Source organism: Manacus candei, unplaced genomic scaffold (genome assembly GCF_025592945.1).
Source record: "Manacus candei isolate 608988 ecotype Guabito, Panama unplaced genomic scaffold, ASM2559294v1 h1tg000062l, whole genome shotgun sequence".
In the NCBI taxonomy this organism is placed as follows: domain Eukaryota; kingdom Metazoa; phylum Chordata; class Aves; order Passeriformes; family Pipridae; genus Manacus; species Manacus candei.
Genome location: NW_026138110.1, coordinates 365,878 through 387,448, shown reverse-complemented (window position 1 = coordinate 387,448; position 21,571 = coordinate 365,878). Strand labels below are relative to the sequence as shown.

Sequence of the window (21,571 nt, the reverse complement as noted above, 5' to 3'; positions counted from 1 at the left end):
TAATGAAATTATTATAAATAAGTGAAATACCTGGGTAAACGGAATCAGAATCTGCCCCAGTGGCCCCTTAAAAATAGAGAGAGACCTAATACTAAAGATGCAAGTTTGTCTGTCCCTTGAGCTAGCCTCTAAATACCTCGGCTGAATGTCTTGGCAGCTATACTTTGGATCCTTCTAGTGTCTGTTTTATTAATTCTCATCAGCTGTTTTTCTAGCGGTGTTGCCTTTCCTTTTGAAATACCTGGGTTTTGCCCACTGATTTTGGGTGATCCCATGAGGGATGCCCCAGAATCTTTATTATTTGGCTTATTCTTACCACAATGAGCTGTGACCACGGTGATGAAGTAAGTGCTACTTGGAGAAATAAGTCCATCCCATAGGTCACAGCTGGGGACACAGGAGCTGGGCAGAGGGACCAGCAGACTACAAGCCAGTGATTTTGGTGGGATCTTAAAAATATTATCAGTGGGGCTGCTTCCTGTCAATCCCAAGACATCCAGCCCGAAGTTGGTAGCCAGCTCTAACAAAGCTGCAGCCCCACAGCTCCTGAGTTAGCCTTCTTTTTCTGATAAGGGTGATGGGATGATATCTGGGATGCCACACACGGTTGGCGTCACCAGAACCTCTCTGTGTATTCTCAGGAGATGCACAATTCCTGCTACAAAATGCATCCCATTCAGGTGTGCCCACCTGTTTATCCAAGGAGAAAGTGCTGAAGGCAGTGAGCTTTGTTCAAAGTTTGCAGGTAGGCCCATTTCAGCATAACTGGTCAGTACCAGTATATCCAGATTCCCCTCAAAAATCCCCAAACCCTCCTTCAGGAAACCACATTTCCTCACCACAGCTGCTTCCTCTCCCAGAGTCATACCACCCACGCCTTGAACAGCAGGAATTTTTCCCACTCTTCCCCCAGCAGACTAGAGAGAACCTGGCATCACCCTCCAAGTGCCTGAATTGTTACTAACTGGTTTGACAGCACACTGGTGTAAACCATGTGTAAATGAGATCAGAAACAAACTTGCATTTGTTAGCTTGCAAGTAACAGGAAAAAGAAAAAAAAAAAACAATAAAATGGATTCTCCCAAGTCATTTTTTCATACACCCATAGAGTTATCTGACTTTTCTTTCTTGAACACCACACAGTGAGATGGAGCAGGGGGAAGTCATCCTACTACAGTCACAGATAGGTTGACACCTCCCATGCCATGGTTATAGCTTCCAAGTGAAAAGGCACCCGTGGCATGTCCTCAGAGTGCTGGGTTACCACCTTCATAATAAGGAGCAAAACCAAAGTAATGAGAAACTCTTTACCTTTGTTTTAGCATTGACATTTGCTCCGTGCTTGAGGAGAAAATTCACCATTTTGATGTTTCCATAGTGACAGGCCACAATTAAAGGTGTGTAACCAAGCTACAAGAAGAGAACAAAGAAGTAAAACTGCAAGCTCAGTGGAACATTCCTTGGACAAGGGTAGCATCCTTTGTGCTGGAGACAGCAGCCACTCCCTGATTTACCTTTGTCTGAGCATCCTGGTTTGCACCATGTTTGGTGAGTATTTCAGCTACATTCACTTTATCCTCTTGAGCTGCAAGGTGTAAGGATGTCAGTCCAGCCTAGAGGTGGGATATACAAAATGAATAAATAAATAGACAGAAATAAAAGTAAAACCCTACTTTACATGGGGAACAAAATCCAGACTTTGCCATTTTCTCATCTTTAAAACATGAACAGATCTGAACTACAGCTTCTGAGTATGGGTGGTGTTTTTAAACAAAGTGGAGCTGATGTTGCTCCTGTTCCAGCTCCAAAGCAATTATATCTCCATAACCATAGAGGAAAACTTTCAGGCATCAGTGCTCACACTCGGGTTTTCTACAATAATGTCATTTGGGAAGCTGAGGAGCCCATTAATAAATTAGGGAAGCGCATTCACTGTGCTTCCCACTCCTCAGACAGGAAAGGGAACCTTGACAACTGCAGGCACGAGTCAGAATGAAGACCTTAATTCCAGAAATAGATCCCATTCAAAGATGCCAAGGGAAAGGATGCAGCCTCTAACTGAAAGCTCACTGTGATCACGCACACAGCACTTTCACGTGAACAAGTCACCGAACAGATTTTGTATAAGAAATGAAAATCACCTTGTTCCTCTTAGCAGAACACATTAATTCCAGACAAGGAGAGCCTTCTGTTTTGACCTGTATGAGCAAAAGCTGCAGGCTTTTCATCTTAAGTAAGTAAGATTTACATATATCCCTGGATAAATCCTGTGACCTATGAAGATCTACAATAATGGGGTTTTTTTGAGGAACTTGTTTTCTATGAAAAAGCTGTAAGGCACAATTATTAAAAAAAAATAAAACTGAAAGGTCCCACTTAGGATTTTTCTCAGTCTCAATTCCAGTAATAATGTTGTCCTGTTATTTGCCAGACACTGTCAATTTCTTCCCTGGGAAAAAAAACTGAAGGATAAACACATGAGGAAAAGAGACTTTGCTGGTCAGACCACAGCTCTCAGGTTTTGATGCATGTTGATAAATCTGCCCATGGACCCACAAAGTCCAGAATTTTACATTCCTCTTCCTCTCCATCTCATGTAGAACTACAGGAGCACATGCAAAACACTTGAGAGATGGCAAGAATGCAGCACAACAAAAATACTGCAGCCCTGCCTTACTGAATGCTCAGAAACAATATTCTCTTGGTCTGCCTTTCCATCTGAGCCAGGTGTTACACAGGTTTCCTCTGGGCACAGCAAACAGCCACAGCTCCTCCTGTGCATTACCCACCAGAGCTATTAATTACATGACACAAGTTAACTGGTCAGTTATTTTCCAGTCCTAGACACCCTCTCCTCATTTTTACTGTTCACCCACCTGTTGTCACTCCTGCAGACTCACCAACAGAGAGGATTCCTGGCAGTGTATCATCATTCCTGCACTGCACTTAGCATCTTACCGGATATTCCCACCCACGGTACTTTGCCTCTGGTTGTGAGTTACCTTTGTTGCCACATGGATGTTGGATCCTTTCTCCAAAAGCAAGGTCGCCATGTCAGCGTGACCTTCTTGGGAGGCCAAATGAAGCGGGGTGACTCCCTGCTTGGTCAAAATGTTGGTCTCAGCCCCGTAGTTCAACAGAGTGGTGGCTATCTGCATCTGATTTTTCTTGGCAGCAATATGCAGAGGGGTGTATCCGTTCTAACACCAGCCAGGAGACAAAAGGAGAATAAAGTTAACACAACAGCCACACAAGCCTAAGAAGTCAGGCACCATAAAGCAGGATTATTTGATGTTACCCTCATTATTAGAGAAGAGAGTTCATTAAATTTTCAAGGCCAGACATGTCCCACATAGCCCCGCTGTTGTGCTGCTTTGTCCATCTGTTATTTTCGCTGCCTAAACTAGAACAAAGCCAGCCCTCGCCAGGGTGGGCAGGACCGTTCCACGGATACCTTCAAAATTATCCTGAGTTTGACACCTACATTTTGTGTAACCTATGTTGCAAATAATCACTTCTGACTGATGAGTGACATCCCCCATGATGACTGATGGGTGCACACTCTCCATCGCGTTATGCTTTTTCAGAGCACGTGGGTAGAGATGTGTTTGCATATGGAATTTTGATGTGTGTGTCAGTCACTGGCTGGAAACAGCAAAGGGAAAGAATGTTTCTGCAATCAAATTAACCATTTAAGCACAGCAGAACGCCATTTGCTGGCAATAAGACAACCTCCTAATTGATTTATTACACACCATGGGGGCAATTTGACTAAAGCTGTGCTGGGGCAGAGTCCTCTGAGGGCTCCCCTCAGGGTCCCCTCACCTACACAGTGATACCAGGACACCCCACTCCTAACCCTGTGAAATGAATGTCCTGTGTCAGAACACACATTTCTAACGTCGCTGCTAATATTGCACAACAGTGAAGTGACTTCCAGCTGTGAATAAAGCTGTGGTGGGGCTGGGTCCCCTCAGGGTCCCCTCGCCTACACAGCAATACCATGATACGGACACTGCTCCAAATCCTGGAATGGATTCCCAGTGTATGTGGTCAGAATACACATTGTTAATATTGCACAAGCAGTGAAGTGACTTCCAGCTGGGAATAAAGTTGTGGCGGGGCTGGGTCCCCTCGGTGTCCCCTCAGGGCTCCCCTCACCTACATGATGATACTATGGCACCTCTCCTAAGCCTGGAGTGAGTTCTCTGGGTTTGTGGTCAGAATATACCATCATCATCATCAGCTTTGGCCATACTGATCATCATCATTGGTCTACCCTGGCCTCCAGCTGGGAGACACAGAGACACGCTACTCATAACGCTGCTGCTTCTTTTAAGAACACACGCAAGATCACTCCTGAGGAGCAAAGACAACCCAGAAAGAGCCGTGCCTTGCCAATACCGCCTGAGGAGACATTCCTCTGCGCCTTTGGCAACCGGACTTGTCTATCTCACACTGGCCTTTTCAGCCAGCAAGCGCGGGTAGAGTCCTTCTCAAATCGCCGTTCCCGAAGCCTAGCCATGACGATGATGATGATGATGAAGTGACTTCTGGCTGTGTCCCCGCAGGGCTCCCCTCACGGGTGCGGGTGTGGCCGTGCTCACCTTGGCGGTGGCGTGAGGCGACGCGCCCTTCTCCAGCAGCAGCAGCGCCACCTTCTGGTTGTCGTAGTGCGCGGCCACGTGCAGCGGCGTGAGCCCGTTCTGCAACGGCGGTTACGGCGTTAGCGGCGGGGCCGCCAGGGGGCGTTACGGGGGGCGTTAGGCGCTGAGGGGACGCGGCGGCGGGGAGAGAGGGATCGGGATCGGGATCGGGATCGGGATCGGGACGGGGGGGTGGAAAAGGGGGAATCGGGATGGAGGGCAAGGCAGCCCGGCGCGTTAGCAGGGAGAAGCCGTGGAGCGGGCGAACCAGGGCGGCAGGCTCAGGGTTCCGTCGGCCCCGCCCCGTGAGGGAAATTGGCACCAGGGCGGCAGGCACAGGCTTCTGTCACCCCCGCCCCGTGAGGGAAATTTGCACCAGGGCGGCAGGCTCAGGCTTCTATCACCCCCGCCCCGTGAGGGCAATTTTGCCCCTGTGTTTTATCCGCTTCGGGCAGCTTGATGGAACCGGCACTTCACGAGCCACAGAAACAGCGTGCCCCCGTGGAGCCGAACCTACCACCCTGGGGGAACGCGAGCCCGCCGCGCCAAAGCAGCCCCAGCCTCCGCGGTGTGCCTGCCGCACACCTAAGGAGGAATAACCCAGCTTTCTTTCCCACCAGTACCTTGCCAGCGGAATCGGGACAGGCACGACGCTGCAGCAGGAGCTTCGCCACTTCCAGGCTCCCGTATTTGGCTGCCACGTGCAACGGTGTGAATCCCTTCTGAAAAATTCCGGGAGATAAAAGGCAGATGGTTTGCGTCAAAGGTCACGCTGACATCTCACTTCTAAGAAGTATGTACTAAGCACTTATTCTTCAACCTATATTCCTGCTCTCAGAATCGATAGCCATACCTAGAAAGAGCAGCATATCTCAAAAGAAACACAAGAAAATACTTCTCCTTTTGTTATTCTTTCATACCTACGTGCTGTCAGGCTGGCAGACATTTCATCTGATACACACACTGCGTGGGGGCAATGAAGGCACTGCTTCAAATGTACACCCCAAACCAGCTGCACCTCTTCTGTTTCATGATGACAAGCTTTAGAAATATTTCCTGTATCAGTTGTTGCCAGTAACAATGAAACACCGACTAAATTCGGGGAGAAAAGCTCCAAACTTCACATTCCTCCATTAGGGTTTGTTGAAAAATGATTTGTATTTGGACTCAAGTGTCTATACAGTCACTAAGTTCTCCAGCTAAAAAAAATCCTGCTCTTTGCCTCTTTTAATTTAAAAACTGACAGGGAAAATTCATGGATGTATGACAGTAGGTGGCAGCCTGCACTGCTGCCCGACAGGAATTTTGGGAAGCTATGATGACCTATTTGCCTGGCACATAAGTGATGTTTAATGTTTATTATCATTGTCATTTAGTTCCATTAATCCCACCTCAAAAAGAGTTTATATTGGGAAATCTCAAACGTTTTAACAGTTCATGTATCACAGGTCTGTAGAGATATTACCTAGTGGGTTGCATCTTCTATTCATAATTATAGAATGTTCCTGCAATACTAATTGCCATTAAGCAATATGGGAAATTAGGAAAGTATTTAGTGTATTTTTAGCCATTCTAATGTGATCTAACAGCTGGATAAAAGGAGAACAGCAAGCATTCCCAGTAATCTGTGGACCATAATATGAAAATTGCTGGTTTAGTCTTCTAAACCCTGTTGTTCAAAAACATGTTTTAAGTTCCAGCTGCAAAACCAAGGGTACGTCAATAAATAGTGAGAATTACGTGATTCTCACTTATCACATGCTTTAAATTTGGGAAAGCTATCTTGGTATACAATTCTTTTCACAGCTATCTGTTCTCTTATGTGTTCATCGATCTGTTAGGAAGGTATTGGTAAACATTTTTGGCTAAAAAACCCAACAACGATTCTGCAGAGTCTTTTATAACCCCAGACAAAATGGCCTGTTGTGTCACAAGACATCTCATTTATAGAACCACCAAAAATAGATTCAGCATTGAATGCAACTAGACAGATGCTGACCTGGATGTTTTGGGAGAACTAAAGAAACAGAGCAGAATTATTTTACTAGTTAAGTAAACATGGTACTGAAGAATAAGGAGGCCCGTTCATAAAAAATGTGTCACTGCCGTTCACTTTTCCTTTTTGAAACTTTTGTCCAAAAAATCCCTACCCAGAGGACAACAGGAAAGAGAAAAACAAGGGCATTTTCAAACCCGTTGGGACCGCGCGCTTACCGAGATCTGCATTTTGCTTCAGTGGGAACCAAACCCAATTTTAGAGGGCAGTAAAATAAGCTGAAAATTTGATTAGCATGATACATCACTCCAGCCTGTTGGATGGTTGTTGATTAAGAACAAAGCAAACCACTCAAACTAGTCCGATTTCTCGGTGTGAAAAAGACACAGAGGTGGAATGTTTTGCCTTACTTTGGTGGACATGGAATGGGAGGCGCCTGCCTCGAGGAGCACGGAGGCGACGTCGACCTGGCCCTCCCTGGCAGAGATGTGCAGGGGCGTGTACCCGTTGGTGGTGGCGGCGTCGGGGTGGGCCATGTGCTGCAGCAGCAGCTGCACGATCTCCGTCTTACCCAGGCGAGAGGCGATGTGCAGCGGGGTCTGTTCTTCCTACAACTCAAATCAAGCGGATAATCAGCACAGGTAGAACCGCCCCGGACACCACGTCCTGGCGCTGATGCCCGCACGCTCATCTGTGCGTTTGTCTTGCGGAGTTATAGGAAGGGATAACGCAAAAAATAACAGTAACAGAGGAGAGGGTGGTGACGAGTGACTGCCTGAACTCCTCTGCTTCTGCCAGAGGAACCACAGTAAGCAGAACACCTACCCTGGCTCGGGCATCAACCAGGGCCCCGTTCCTCAGGAGGCAGCGAACTACTTCCACCTGCCCGGCACGTGCCGCCATGTGCAGCGCAGTCTCTCCACGCTGCAGAAAAAGCAAAAGCATTTCAGTGTCCTAATCCCCCATGAAGAAACAGAGCTCTGACAGCGTAACTCCCACCCATGACAACTTGTGCAGAGACCCGCCTTCCTGCCAGCTGAGACTCTGGCTTCAGCCCCAGCACGGGCAGCTCAGGATGGGGTGTGAATACATGTTGCTGGGCCTGGGTATGCTTTGGATTGCAGGCTGGGAGATCCCAGATAAATATCATCTCGACTACAGAGGGTCAAAACAAACCTCCTGGCTCAGTGAAAATTCTGCCACATAAGTTTCCCCTGGTCACATATGTTCCTCAGCTTTCTGTGTAGCAGCGCATCAGCTCACGTGCCTCACAGGAGATAAGAGCACACTGAGCCTTTCCCTCTCAGGGGATTGCAAGGCACATGAGCCTCACGATGGAAGGGGCTGTTTTTCCAGATGGTCCCTTCCTGCTCGCTGTGTGTGGAGCTGGCAGCATTAAAAGGCCTTGCAATGGCTGAACACAACCGAGCCAGTACATGAAATGTGTAAAATCTGTGCTCAGCAGCAAGGCTCTGTCTCCCAGCTAGGGAATCAGTCTTGCCTCAAGCCTTTTGTAGCCCACAGAATTTGCAGGAGAATATGAAATTTTGGAAAGCTGACCGGCGTGATATGGAATTTCAGGTCAGAAACATTGAAAGCATTCTTTTTCACAGGTTTGCAAAGAAACACCGAAAATGAGTATTCCTTGGCAATGGCACTTCTAGCTTAATTTTGCACTGCTCTTTGAGTGCAGTGTCCTAAACTGGACCGAAACGGTCCTTGTGCAGCTCATCAGCATCTGGTACATCAGGTACTGGGACAGTTCCACAACCAGGAGCTCTGTATTTATCTGTCATGTCGTGAGAACACAGCAGGGCTGATCCTTCCTTTGTGTTAATTGTTCATTTTTCTTACACTCGAGCTGGAGAATATCCTGTTGAAAGGCCTTTAGCCCCTCGACTATCAATTAAACTGCAACTGCCAAAACGAACACTCTGGTCAAGATCTTTTACATCAGAATGGGAATCATGTCTTCTTGTCCTTGGTCTAGATGTAGGGAAAGAAGCAGCCTGAGCTTGCCTGCTCCCATGAACTTCTAATTACAGCAAACCCTCTTCACCAGGAGTTGATTTGTCATTTTTAAATTAACACTGTATTTAATATAAATTAACATAGCTGTGATTAGTAAGTAGGCAGCAAACAAAATCCCACAGCCTTGGCTATAAACCTTAATAATTTCATCTGCATAAACTTTACTACCTGAAGAACGAGCTGTTTAAAATGTGAATAAGGTTTACATTTCACACACTCTAAAGATCAAATTTCTACAAGGACCCTTTTGAGCTTGAATTAGCAAAGCAATTTAGTCTTTGGAAACAGTAATTCAACAGGGATCCCCAGCTTACCAAGTGAAAGCCAAGACACCTGCACAGCAGAAATTGTAAAGTGTTAAACTTTGCACACAAATGACCAGTAACACAATACTTTTAATTGCTTCCACAAGCATTTCTTGTTGGTTTTCATACCATCAATAAAGTTATTATATAAAAGACTGCTTCTATAAAAAAGTATGAGAAGTCTGTTCTAATGAGTCACATAAACAACTCTGTGTGCTCAACACTTTTACTGCGTCCCATATCAGGTTCTTCTGAGAAAAACTAATGAGTCCAGCTTTTGTTGTTGGGAATATTTACCTATAAAACCTTATTTACTGGTAAAAGGTTGCTCTCAAAGTACTAATGGTCCTGAGTTGAATATTTGTTTAAACTGACAAATTCAAACAGTAAAATACCTATGAAATACAGCTCAGAAAACTATAACGTTCTTTTTATTGTTATTCTGCTTGGTAACAAAGCTGTTGGTATACAAATACTTATTTCTATGGTAAGTCAGGTTCTGCGTTTTGTGTTACCTCCCAAAGGTCACATTTTCTAGATTTAATCACCACTTCATGGACTTTCCTGTCCAAGAGGAACATCTTGATTTTCACAGTTCTCCTTTTTCTTCATTTGTTGGGTTTTAAGCATTTTTGTGCCCTTTCAGTGACAGAAATGACACAATTTCATGGCAGCCAGCGAAGCTACTCAGGCAGAAACTACAGCCATTTGGAGTCAATTTTCACCCTTCAGAATGGAAACACAGGCTTTGTGGGATTTAGCCTATAATCCATTTTGGATGTATTTGGTAAGCTTTGTCCGTTTCTAAGGAAAACTTTACCTACTCAAGCACTGCTGGAGAACACATGAAACCACAGATGGCTCATAATATCACATACAGTCACCATTTCCCCCTCTGCACCAAGAGATTAATTTCTCCTAAAATGCAAACGAAGTCCTAAAATATCATTAAAATGTGACCTTTGGTTGAGCTCCATGATAGGCCAGAGACTGTCTGGAGGAACTACATGGATGATTCTAGTCAAAGCCATACTCACAATGTTAGTGACATCGGGAGAGGCTCCGTTCTGCAGCAGAAGGAGGACTATGTTCAAGTGGCCCATAAATGCAGCCACGTGTATTGGTGTGAGGCCCGACTGCGAAACAAAGCAAGAGCAGTTTTACTCCCCTGCACGGGTGTAGGGAAGGGGCTTCTTTGTTTAAATAAAATACAAGTGAGGCGTGACAGGAGAGACAGAGAGGCGAAAAAAAAAACAAAACAAAAAAGAAACAAAAAGGGCGAGAGAGATGGAATGTTTCTGCAGGACACGAAACATTTTTTCTACCTCTGTTATAGCCTGGATTGAAGCCCCATATTTCACCAGGAGTTCCATGACTTTGATGCGATTTTTCTTGCAGGCAATGTGCAGTGGAGTAAAACCATTCTGTGCGAAAGACAGTCATGTTAGTCGGAAACATGCAGCTACACTTCCCACACAGCTCCGCGCCGGCACGCCGGGAGCAGAAGGGTTAGAGTACCAGAAGCGACTGCTCTCTAAGCACGACAGGTTACAGATGAATTACAGACATCTCCCAGTGTCTGAGGCAGAACAAAGCAGTGCTGCTGTGCTCTTCTCAGGGCAGTGGAGACAAACTGAGCTTCCACCTCCAAAACCAGATACAGATACAGCCCATCCTGACTTCCAAGTGTATGTGTGCAGATGTCTGCATATGGTTCCCCAGGGAGAACATATATGTCCATTAAGGAGGCCTTACAGTGCTTCCCAAGAGTGCCTACCAAAAGGGAAATATTAACAAATTATAGTGATTACTTTGGAATCAGTGCCTTTATGAAGCATTTTCTATACCTCTCTAGGAGAATCACAGAATCCCCAAATGGTTTGGGTTGGAAGGGACTTTAAAGTTCACCCCGTTCCAACCACTGGCAGGGACACCTTCCACTAGCCCAGGTTGCTCCAAGCCCCATCCAACCCGGCCTTAGACACCTCCAGGGATGGGGCAGCCCCAGCTTCTCTGAGCAACCTGTGCCAGGGCCTCACCACCCTCACAGGGAAGATTTTTTTTTTCCTAACTACTGTCTTTCACTTTAAAGACATTTAAACTGAGAGACAACAGAGCACTTCTTCCACATTCCACCTTACTTGGTCAATTTACATGTAATCGAAGCATCTGCGTGTATTAACTTTTATATTCATGCATCAATCTAAGGCATAATATTCACGTCTGAGAGGGAGTGTGTGCACTGTGTGAGGTGTCTTAAATAAAGAGCCACCCCTTCAGCCACGGTATGGTGATGAACTCTCACAGTTGATGCAGGTTTAAGTGTGTGCCTAAAGCTAAGCAAACACGTTGACTCACCATACGTGAACATTTTAGTGAAAAGCACAGGTAACATTTTTCTAGATAATATTGAAAAATTGCTGTATTTTCTAATTAAGAGCATCAGCATTGCTAAACAATCAACCAGCAGTAACCAGGCCCTAGCAGGGAAATTTTAGCTCATGGGAAGAGGCACGTGACAGATTATTCTACAGGCAGCTTCTGTTAAGGGAAATGTTAATTACTAGTTGATTTGAAGGTGCTAAGAACACACATAGTGCTTGTATCCCCAAAGCATTTTGCAAACATTAACAATTATTTCTTTTAAGTCTAGCTGAAAATTAATTATTTGTAGTATTTATTCCATCGCAGGACTCTGCTGAATATTATTACTGCTTCTCCAATTTCTAAGGAAGGAATCAAAACCATCTGATATTTAACCTCCCACACAACATCTCTCTATATATTTCACAGGGAGTTTTACTGTTTCAGAACTTTCTATATTTGCACTGAATTTTACTGACTGAGTTGATTTAATTTTGCTGCTTCTATTTAAGTCAGGAACAGTTTGATGGGGGAGAAGAGAAAAAGAATGTATCAGTAACAGAAATTATGAGCTTCATTTAATGTATTAAACGCTATAAACAAGCCAGAGGCAACAAGTCCCTGATGGGAGAGGAAACGAGAGAGGGGGGAAAAAACAGTTTGGTGTGAAGAGAGCACAGAGGCAGGAGCCTGAGGGTGTTCTCCTTTCATATCAGATGTTTCCCAGGGAGGGAGGGAGGGAGGGGGAGGGAAGGCATATTTCTAGTCATGGAAGGAAAAAGATTTGGGGGGTAGCATATAAAGTGTATGTGTGGGTAGCTGAGGAAAGTACAGCTAGAGATAACCAGGAGACTAGCAAGAAAAACAAAAAAAAAGGATGAAAACAGCATCAAAAAAAGATCAGCCAAGTGAACATGACACTGAGAAAGACAAAACAAGCAAAGCACAAGGGGAAGCAAGAGGGGTTACAGGATTTGTGGGTATGGAAAGACCAAGAAAAATGAGAGGGCAAAAGAAAATGGTGTCAATAAAGTCAGTTCCAAGAAAGTAAAGGATAGGGAGAGAGTCTACACGGGAAAACACTGGGTCCTACTGGGGCAAGAAGCTGGGGAAGGCATCCAGGCAGCCTGAGGGGGAAGTTCTGGGGGGGCCCGGACTAGGGCAGGCAATGGCAGACTTCTGGCCATGCTGAACCACCTCGAGTGTTCACAGACTCTTGATTTCCATCACAGAGTATAATATATTGCTACTTTAACTCCCATCCAGCTATCAGTTCCTATTAGAGAAAACTGGAACCTTGTCTGGCTTTGGATAGATTAAAGACTCTTGAAATGTTCCAGGAGCCAAATGGGATGTTTTTATCTCCATTATGGGTGATGGTTTGAACAGTGAGTGAGAGCAATCATACCTGGGTTCCTGTAAGCATCAGAACTGGTTTTGAAAAAAAAGAAAAAGGGCACCTAATAGAGGGGAATATCATAACTTGATAAATGCAGAAATATTACCTTTTCAACACATTTTTCTCTATGCCAATGAACTTACTGCTTCGGTTGAAAGCTTAGAAATTAGCTGTGTATCGTATCACACAGTATGGACAACTGAAGAATTAAATCAGTAAAACACCAATGCATACATCAACATCAGCCAGAACTGGCTCTGATTTTAGGAACTCTGCAGAGCTTCCAGACCTGCCACTACAGCCACTTGCCATGGGATGTGCTCCATGACACACCAGCAGGTGTGACACCCCTGTTGCTACTGCACCTATTTAAGGCTGTGGAGTTTGTTGACAGCCTTTTCACTTGGCCTTGCTGGTAAGAAGAGCTACTCCCCTGCCCTGCCCAGCTTTGTTCCACGGCACAGGAGGGACATGTTTACCAGGGCACGGGCGTTGGGGTTGGCTCTCTTGTCCAGGAGGAGTTTGGTGACACGGTAGTGGCCGCAGTGCGCGGCCACGTGGAGGGCGGTCAGGTAATCCAGCGTCACGTCGTCCACGGGGGCCTTGTGCTGCAGCAGGTGTTTGACACACTCCACGTGGTCCCCCTGGGCTGCCATGTGCAGGGGAGACAGTCCATTCTGCGGCAAAGGAAAACAGCAAACTTCTAAGTAACTCTCACTTAGATCACGGCACACATTAGAAAAGTTATTTGTTGTCGTGAGGAGCTGCTCAGCGGGGTTTGCTGTTGTACAGGTGTCTTCCTCTCATTAGTTTGATCAAAGGGACAGAATTTGTAGGAAGTGCATTAATCTGTGTTTTCCAGAAATGAGTAAGAACACAATGAAATAATTTTCCAAGTCTGAACAAAAAAACAACCAGGAAAAGCTGCAAGTAACAGGTTCTCGTTATCTCATATAAAGGATCGGAAAACACATAGCAGAAATCACCTCTTAGGAGTGACCAATCCAGCTCTCCCACCTGTGTGTCCTAAGGTTCAGGAAGCAGTACAATTGAAGTGCTGGCAGTAGCACTCCATATCATGTGTTAAGTCTGGTATTACAGTGCAGGGCAAAGAAATGCACCCTTCTCATTTATTTGGAAAGGATAGTCCCTAATTATGTAAAAAACCTTATTTTGGATCATTCTATCCATTAACGCATTTCCTTTGGGAGGGCAGAAATGTTCCTGTCTCCTTCCTTGTCCCTTCAGTGACACTGAAAATCCTGTGGGAAGTTACACAGAGGTGCTCACATATTCCAAAAGGACACGCAGAGGTGTTCACCGGGTCTGACAGGACACACACACACACCTTGGTCCGTGCGAGCAGAGGGGCACCTCGCTCCAGGAGCAGCTCCACAACCTGGTCATGTCCGCTCCTTGCAGCACAGTGCAGCGGGGTGAGTCCATCCTTAAAGCAAAAGGAGGGAAAAACAATGAGCAAATTCTAAACTGCCCGTCCTGCCACCCTGGGCAAGACCCTGCCAGGAATGCAGCCCCGCACACGTGTGGAAAAGCTCCTTTTTCAAGTCCTAACTGAAGCTGGTTCCATAACATGAAGTTCCATCTCTGTTCTTCCTTAGAGGACACTCTAAGGTTACTGTTGGAGAGAAGCCTTAGAGTGTTGAAAGCCTTGTGTGCTGAAATCTTTTATCAGAGAGGATAACTTGAGCTCGCCCTGCCTCCTCCCCTCCCTCTCCTCTGCATTGCCTCCCTGGATAATGCCTGCTGGGCCAAGGATGCTCCATTAATCAACCCCTTGTCCTCTGGATTGCCTTTGATGGAGGGATGAAACGGGAAATGTTCACGCTAGAAAATCTGCTCTAGAATTTTCTTCTGTTTTTAAACAGGCAGCAGGAGAAAGAAGATTTGAAAACAGAGAAAAAAAAAGAAACAAAACTAAAATTTTCATTTCTGAGACTGAGGGTGAACAAAGAGCTGACAATTCTTGCCTAAAATTACTGTGAGACCACCAACTCCACAATACTTTTTTCCATTGCAGAAAACCATCCTGCACCAAAAGACTTGCTCAGGATAATGATGACAGCAGCAGTAGCCAAAGATGTGTTGATGAAATACTTAAATGGAAGAATGAATTCTGGGTACTTTTGCTGCAGTTTGGACTTCATGCAAAAAAACAGAGTAAATATGAGGTAAGAAAAATTTTTCTCCCTTACTTATCTCCTTTTTCCAGAGGCTTTTCAGAGATATACGACAGGGGTGAGGTGTGTCTCAGTGCTCACTATCTCACAAGCATGCCTAAATCCCATGGAAGCTTCACAGTGAATTCCAAGAGATGCAACATCAAACCCAAAACCAGAATTCACAGCTTTCAGCACTTGGCAGGTGGGGTTGGGGTAAAGAATTGGGTGTAACTGGCTTAATTGGTATTTTATTCACTGAAACTTCAGAGCCCCCTAAACCAAGTCTTTATATGCACAACTGAGGTATATTATCATCTCACTGCCAGAGGGATCGTACAGGTAATTCCCATTGGCATTACTAAGGTGAGAATATATCCCAAAAGCACTTCTAGAGAAGTTATTTCTTTCCAGTTTCTGGCCTCTTGTGCTCTGCATTTTTAATCAATGTGGGAGGTTCACTTTCCTTATCTGCATGGAGGCTTTGATGTTATTCTGTTTAATAAAACAGCAAAAGAAAAGCAGAATTGTGTGAATCCTTGAAAAAAGCAGGACAAATCCCCAGAGGGAGAAAAAGAAGAAAAATACAAGCTAAAAAACACATCCACTCTGCAAGAAAGTCTAAATAAACCAAAAAGAACTAAATCATTAAAAAACATGATTTCTCCTCTGTTCTTATCCACAATTCCCTTTAAAAGCAGAGACAAAAACTTGTTACCTATCCTATACTATCCTGGCACAGCTTCTTTGCAGACTTCCCACAGAACCCTCTTCCCTGCCCTGGGGAAAACAGTGCGTGTATTTTAAAATTATTGTATATTTAAGACTTTAAATTCTACTTTTGCTTCTGTGCTTTCTTCAAGGGTGAGGGAAATTGCAAGGAGAGAGCTGTTGCAGCAGAAGAATTAGTGCAGGATACACCAAGGACAAGCTGACATGAGCCAACATCACGAGACACACCAGTGGACCAAATCAATCCTGCCTGTGCCATTATCTGTTTGCAATGAGCTTCAGTGCTCTGAAGGGGATGGCAGGATTCTGCATAAGCACTTTTTAAATCGTTGCTTTGCTAATTCAAGAGCACCCAGTGGCCATAACATCCAGCACAACCCTTGACAGGACACGCAACACCGAGTCAAAGGGACGGAGACTCCGAAGCACAGACAATGGATATCCCATAAACACAAAGGCTGTCATGCCCAGAGACAAGAAATTCAGCAACTGTGTGTTTTGAGAAGTCCAGTATTTATCTTTTCATCTCCCCAGTGACATCCTGCACCCGGTGTTCTGCTGGTGTCATACCTGGTACTTTCCTCTCTCCCACTCTGCAATGTCGCCAATAGAAATGGCACTACAGTCCCCTGTGTATGGAAGCCATGGAAGTCCATCAATCCTAATTTCTTCTCAAATGACTCTCAAAATACCAAGTAAACTTTTGGGGTATTCTTCCCCCCCTTGAAAATCAATCACTGGCCATCTTTGAACCTGCAAAATTAATTCTGAATTCCGAGCGTGACGCCTAACTGCAGGGCCTGGGAAGATAAATTATTGGGTTATTCCACAAATGCTTTCCCTTCAGCTTACCAGAGAGACTGTGACAAAAAGAAGCTGTGCTTCTGAGGGCTTTTTAATGGGAAACGATGTGGGCAGCATCCTCACAGGACAGTTGCTCCCATTCAGTGCTCATTCGACCACAGACTGCTAATAGACATGAATGTCAAAGGCCAAATTATCAAAGAATTCTTCCAAACTGCAGCTGCATGATCCTATTTTTATAAGGGTGAAGTAAAATTTTAGTATTCCATGTGTCAAACATGCAAAATTGTCTAAATTTTCTCGACAAATAAAGGGCTTTTAATTTGTTCATTTTTCATTACGACTAAACCTCATCTCTTTAAAAATGAACGAGGCGAGTCTCCCTCCTGCTCTAAGCTCTTGGCATAATTAAACATGCTGCAAAGTATTCCTCCAGGTCTGCCATTCAAAGTACAAATCTTAAAAATACGGCAAAAACATACCATGCACTTGCCTGAGCAATAAGAATTCTAAATAAAAGTCATTATCTACATAACTTGCTTAGACAACCCGGACAACACCCCTTCCTACACACTCGTAAACATTATATGAAGCCACTGAATTTTTTATAGCAAATATCTGCATTGTGATGAGATATTTATAATCTGGCATTGCTTTAGGAACGGCAAAAACTGAATTATTAGTGCTCTGTGCGCGTGTGAAGACGAGGAGAAAATGTCACAGCAGCTTTACTGCAGCAAAAAAAAAAAAATCGCTGTAAACAGAGCACGGTGCCAAGATAGGGCCAGCATCCTGCTCCAACTGTTACCACTCCCATGTGGAAATAACAGAGCTGTGCCTATTTTTTCACGATGCAGATCTACAAAAGGCGATATTACTACAAATAAATCTCAATAGGTTCCCAGGGTGAGCATTAAGGGGTGTCTGGAGCACATCCCCCACAAAAAACAACCCCAATCCAAACCAAACACATCTGAGTTCTGCCGCCCACGGTTTCCTTCCCTCTCTTTTCCCACTGGTATTGCACGTCTCCACGACTGACCTGCCACTTCTTTCAGCTCCAGCTGAGCCTCCTTTCTTTCCCGTGGCCCTTCTCCAACCCAAATGGTGCACCAGACCTTCTCCCACCATCACCACGACTACTCCCACTCCAGCTCCAGCTGCCACGCTCGGGGCACACAACACCGTTACTTCCCCACACAATAAGCTTCCCCTTCCAAGACCATTTCATTCCAGGGGTTTTCCCCAACTGTAAATATTCTGGGCGAAAGCTTGCAAGAGGAGAGTCTAGAAGGCCCCAGATCAAGAAAAATCTGATTTCCATGTTGGCAAGATTGAACAGCAAGAACACAAAATGTGTGACAGCTTCAGCAGCTGAGACAGGTGAATATGTGTTCCATCCCCCCTTCCAAGGGTGTTTGCATACTCCCACAAAAATGGAAATTCCAGTAAGTGACAAAGGCCTGTGAATAACACTGTATTTTAAAAGTATAATAAAAAAAATACAAAACCTAAAAAAAGCCTTTCTTGTTCTCTCTTTTCCCTATACAATTTATAGAGAGAGATGATAAAAATAGAGATATTGCAAAACCTGCATTCAGAAAGAATATTCCTAAAATCTTTTAAGAGTCAGGAACACTTCAATATCCCACATGTCCTTATTTTTACTATGCCATTATATGAGGATTCTTTATTTAACAGAAATACACTTATTTTGGCCATGCTGGAATTGCTCAGTTTTTAAATGCTTACAATAATTCTCCCTGTAACAATCCTTTTTCAGGAAGGCTGTAAATGTTTTCCTTACCTCTAAGTGTGAATTGGTAATTGCCACGTTACTTTTGACCACATGACATCAACTTAATCATAAACTGAAATTTCCACCATCTTCCAGAGAGCAAGTTTCTGCACACCAAGTCCTTCTGACCCCCAATTCCACTGATCCACCATCAGAAGTTGAACAGGTCAGAAGTTTGGTCAAATATTAAAATTTTCAATTAAATTATGTCACTGAAGTTTTTACTCTGGTAAACACGTAGAGAATATAGGTTTGAGCAACATTTGAAATTTGAAATATTTAAGTCTAAGAAATTTTGCCCATTCATTACTTAGTGAACAAAACCCCAGATAAGGCTTGCATGTAAATGGAAGTAGCACAAATGTATGCAAGATATTATATAGCATGTGCTATAATGTTATTTTATTGTCAGATAATAGTTATCTATCATTATAAGAATATGTATTATTATTATTATATAATATTAAATTACTCTATCAGATAAAAGTATCCTCTTAATATATTGGGGAATGGAGTTTACATTTTCACTTTGGATATAATTTAAAAGAGAAATTGAATTCCACATTTTAAAAACATAGTTACCACTTAGTTGAGAAAAAAAAAAACTGTAAAACTTGCCAAAAAAATTAAGTAAAATATTATTTTAAAATATATAATTGTGGCAAGGAGATTTCCTAGCAATTCTACATCTTTATGTTCTAATGAGAAATGCCATAAAACTTCAGCAAATGCACTATGAAATGTATAGAAATTACAAGTACTAACTCCTGCAGAAAGTAGGGCTTTACATGCCACATTAACTAGGGAACAGCAGGGCACGTGCATCGTTTATTCCCTTTGAAGAACATACATTTTAATTCATATTTTTAGACAGCACAGGGGATCCTAATGAATCATTCCAGTGGAACATTTTCATACATAAAAAAGCTTTCACAGATTAATCTTGCAAAATTGAAGCGCTGAGGCTCACCTAAAATCCATTAAAGTAAGTTTTTGCATCTCAATTTATGCAGCATCGGATGTAACAAAGCGAGTTAAAAATAAACAGAATGAAAGCAGTGAGGACTTTTTTTAACCAAAAAGAGCCTATTTTGATGTGGTACAGAGCCTGAGAACTTGGCAATGGATATTTAGTTCCACTGTTTTCCAGGGATTCTGACCTACTGGAAGAATGCAGGTGTTCCTGGGAAGAAGTGGGAAGGCAGGAGGGAAGGCAAGCGTGTTAGTACCCGTGGTCTGTCCTTCCACGTACAAAGCACATGCAGCACATCACCTGCCTCCTCAACACCCCACGGATTCGTGGCCAAAGCCAAGCACACAGGGCATGTGGACATGGCACAGGGAGAAGAGAGAGACACCGAGACAATACAAACAGCTGGCACAAAGACACGGACAGCAAAACCAAAGCTCTGGAATCTTCCCCACTGTGGAGCACACGCCGCCGACCGTGTGCCTCTGAGCAGGAGGAAGCTGTGGAGCCTGTGGGAACTGGGATAAGGGTGCCTTAGGATACCTTTATGGGTTTTCACGGATATCTTTGTGCTGACATTCTGAGCAGCTGACAAAGGGCAGGGAGCCAAGACAATGAGAAGACTCTAAAATTAGGCCCTTCCGCCCACATCGGGCAAATCCTGTTCTTTCAGATTCATTCACAACTGTGCATCAACCTTTGGGGATGAGCAGGGAAGGGAACACACCCTGACCTCTTAAAATCCAAAACATCCCTTACAATCACCTCTGTCAACTCGTCTAAAACAAGTATCTAAGTAGTGAACAGGAAACAGGTGAATTCAATGCTGCCATTCCACAGGCCAGATGGACTGTTTCTGTATGACATGCTTGGGAGCATGTGTAATATCTGCCTGCAGTGTACTATTACCATTTTAGGCCTCTTTACCATGAGATTTTAGGCACTTATTGTGGAAGATTTGACCAGGGATGATTTACTGCACACCTGCATGAGAGGCAACTTTTTCCATCAGCAGTAGTTTTTAAAAAATTTAAAAAAAAAAAAATAGCAAGAAAGATATCATTTCACAAATAATCAGAAATTGAAATCATAATCACATATAGAGTTAGACAACAACAGTGATTATCTTCTTAGTTTATGAAGCAACCCACGGTTGATGTAATTAATAAGTAACTGCAGAGGTTGAATGAACCCCAAGGGTACCTGACTGTTACATCCTCTACTTTTCTACTTTATTAAACAAAAACCCATGTCCAGCTCTAAATTCTGTATTCTAAACACCCCCTATTACTTCGAAATACAATTTTACAGCCGAAGTATTTAAAAACCAGCAGCTCTCAAGAGCAAACCCTGTGCAGTTCAGTCTGAATAAAAGACCACGTTTTCCCAGGCGACTCCAAAATCCCATTTCAAACAATTAACCCTGCCCATAAAAAATGATGGGTTTTTCTTTTGTCCTGAAAGACTGTGAAATCAGCCATAAATAAAGAGCAGAGTGATGATGTGGCATTGCAAATAGCACAGCTGGGAGGAGGAAGCCAGTGAGAGTCACCTAATTCTCCATGGTTTGTCTGGGGAAGGGCAAGTGGTTGCTGGCACAGGGAAAGTTACCTGTTCCCAGTATTGCCTCTCAAATAAAAAGGGACTGAGCCCACTGAAGAAGTTTCCACAGGGACTGGCACGGACATTTAGGAGTCAGGCTTAGCTGAGTGCAAACCCTCTGCTTCCCCACAGCTATGCATCACACGTGTGTCACATGAAATTGGACCAACTAACAGGCTTATTACCTAAAAAAGAGCAGTTTCATCAGCTTTTTCTTTTATGATACAGGCAGATTATTCAGGAGACTAAAGGAAATAGTACTTCTGCCTCCTACTATCACCAACACCTGCTGTTCTTTAGTCTGATAGCATAGAAAACAGTCTACATAAAACAAACACAGGAAAAAAAAAAAACAAAAGCAAGCAAGCAAAAAAATCCCAGTCCACTCCCAAGGAGGGAAAATATCATATTCAGGGAACAGAAAGACTCACCCTGGTTTTGGCATCGATCTGCCCTCCGCGATCCAACAAGAGCTTCACCATGTTTGTGTTTCCCCTTTTGGAAGCCACATGCAGGGGGGTGATTCCATTCTACACCATGAAAAGAACAAACCATGAGCCGGATGGATTTTGGAGGTGTGTTAATGGGGGTGGAGTTTGGGGTCGGATCACAACAAATGAGACCATCACGTCGTAGAGAAGAAACGAAAACGTAGTTGAGCATCAGAGCTGGGCACACACCATACAAGCTAGAGTTAGTAATTCCTTTTCTAAGCAAGACTCTTCTCTTTGTTGTTCTGGGGCCCTC

General features: G+C 44.0%; 1 protein-coding gene across 17 annotated transcripts in view; it reads right to left on the bottom strand.

Annotated features, from left to right (window-relative positions):
* Positions 1 to 21,571, bottom strand: part of ANK2 (ankyrin 2) — a 185,844-nt gene that overhangs the window by 73,934 nt on the left and 90,339 nt on the right. For 13 of the 17 annotated variants that reach the window (XM_051804874.1, XM_051804876.1, XM_051804878.1 and 10 more), the window contains exons 9-20: positions 21,256 to 21,354; positions 14,090 to 14,188; positions 13,221 to 13,418; positions 10,304 to 10,402; positions 10,016 to 10,114; positions 7,468 to 7,566; positions 7,053 to 7,250; positions 5,270 to 5,368; positions 4,608 to 4,706; positions 3,003 to 3,200; positions 1,515 to 1,613; positions 1,312 to 1,410 (exon numbers count right to left, since the gene is read on the bottom strand). In XM_051804874.1, coding sequence (XP_051660834.1) covers positions 1,312 to 1,410; positions 1,515 to 1,613; positions 3,003 to 3,200; positions 4,608 to 4,706; positions 5,270 to 5,368; positions 7,053 to 7,250; positions 7,468 to 7,566; positions 10,016 to 10,114; positions 10,304 to 10,402; positions 13,221 to 13,418; positions 14,090 to 14,188; positions 21,256 to 21,354 — 1,485 coding nt within the window. The remainder of the gene's footprint in view (positions 1 to 1,311; positions 1,411 to 1,514; positions 1,614 to 3,002; positions 3,201 to 4,607; positions 4,707 to 5,269; positions 5,369 to 7,052; positions 7,251 to 7,467; positions 7,567 to 10,015; positions 10,115 to 10,303; positions 10,403 to 13,220; positions 13,419 to 14,089; positions 14,189 to 21,255; positions 21,355 to 21,571) is intronic. The other 4 variants (XM_051804884.1, XM_051804885.1, XM_051804875.1 and 1 more) reach the window with 2 other exon arrangements.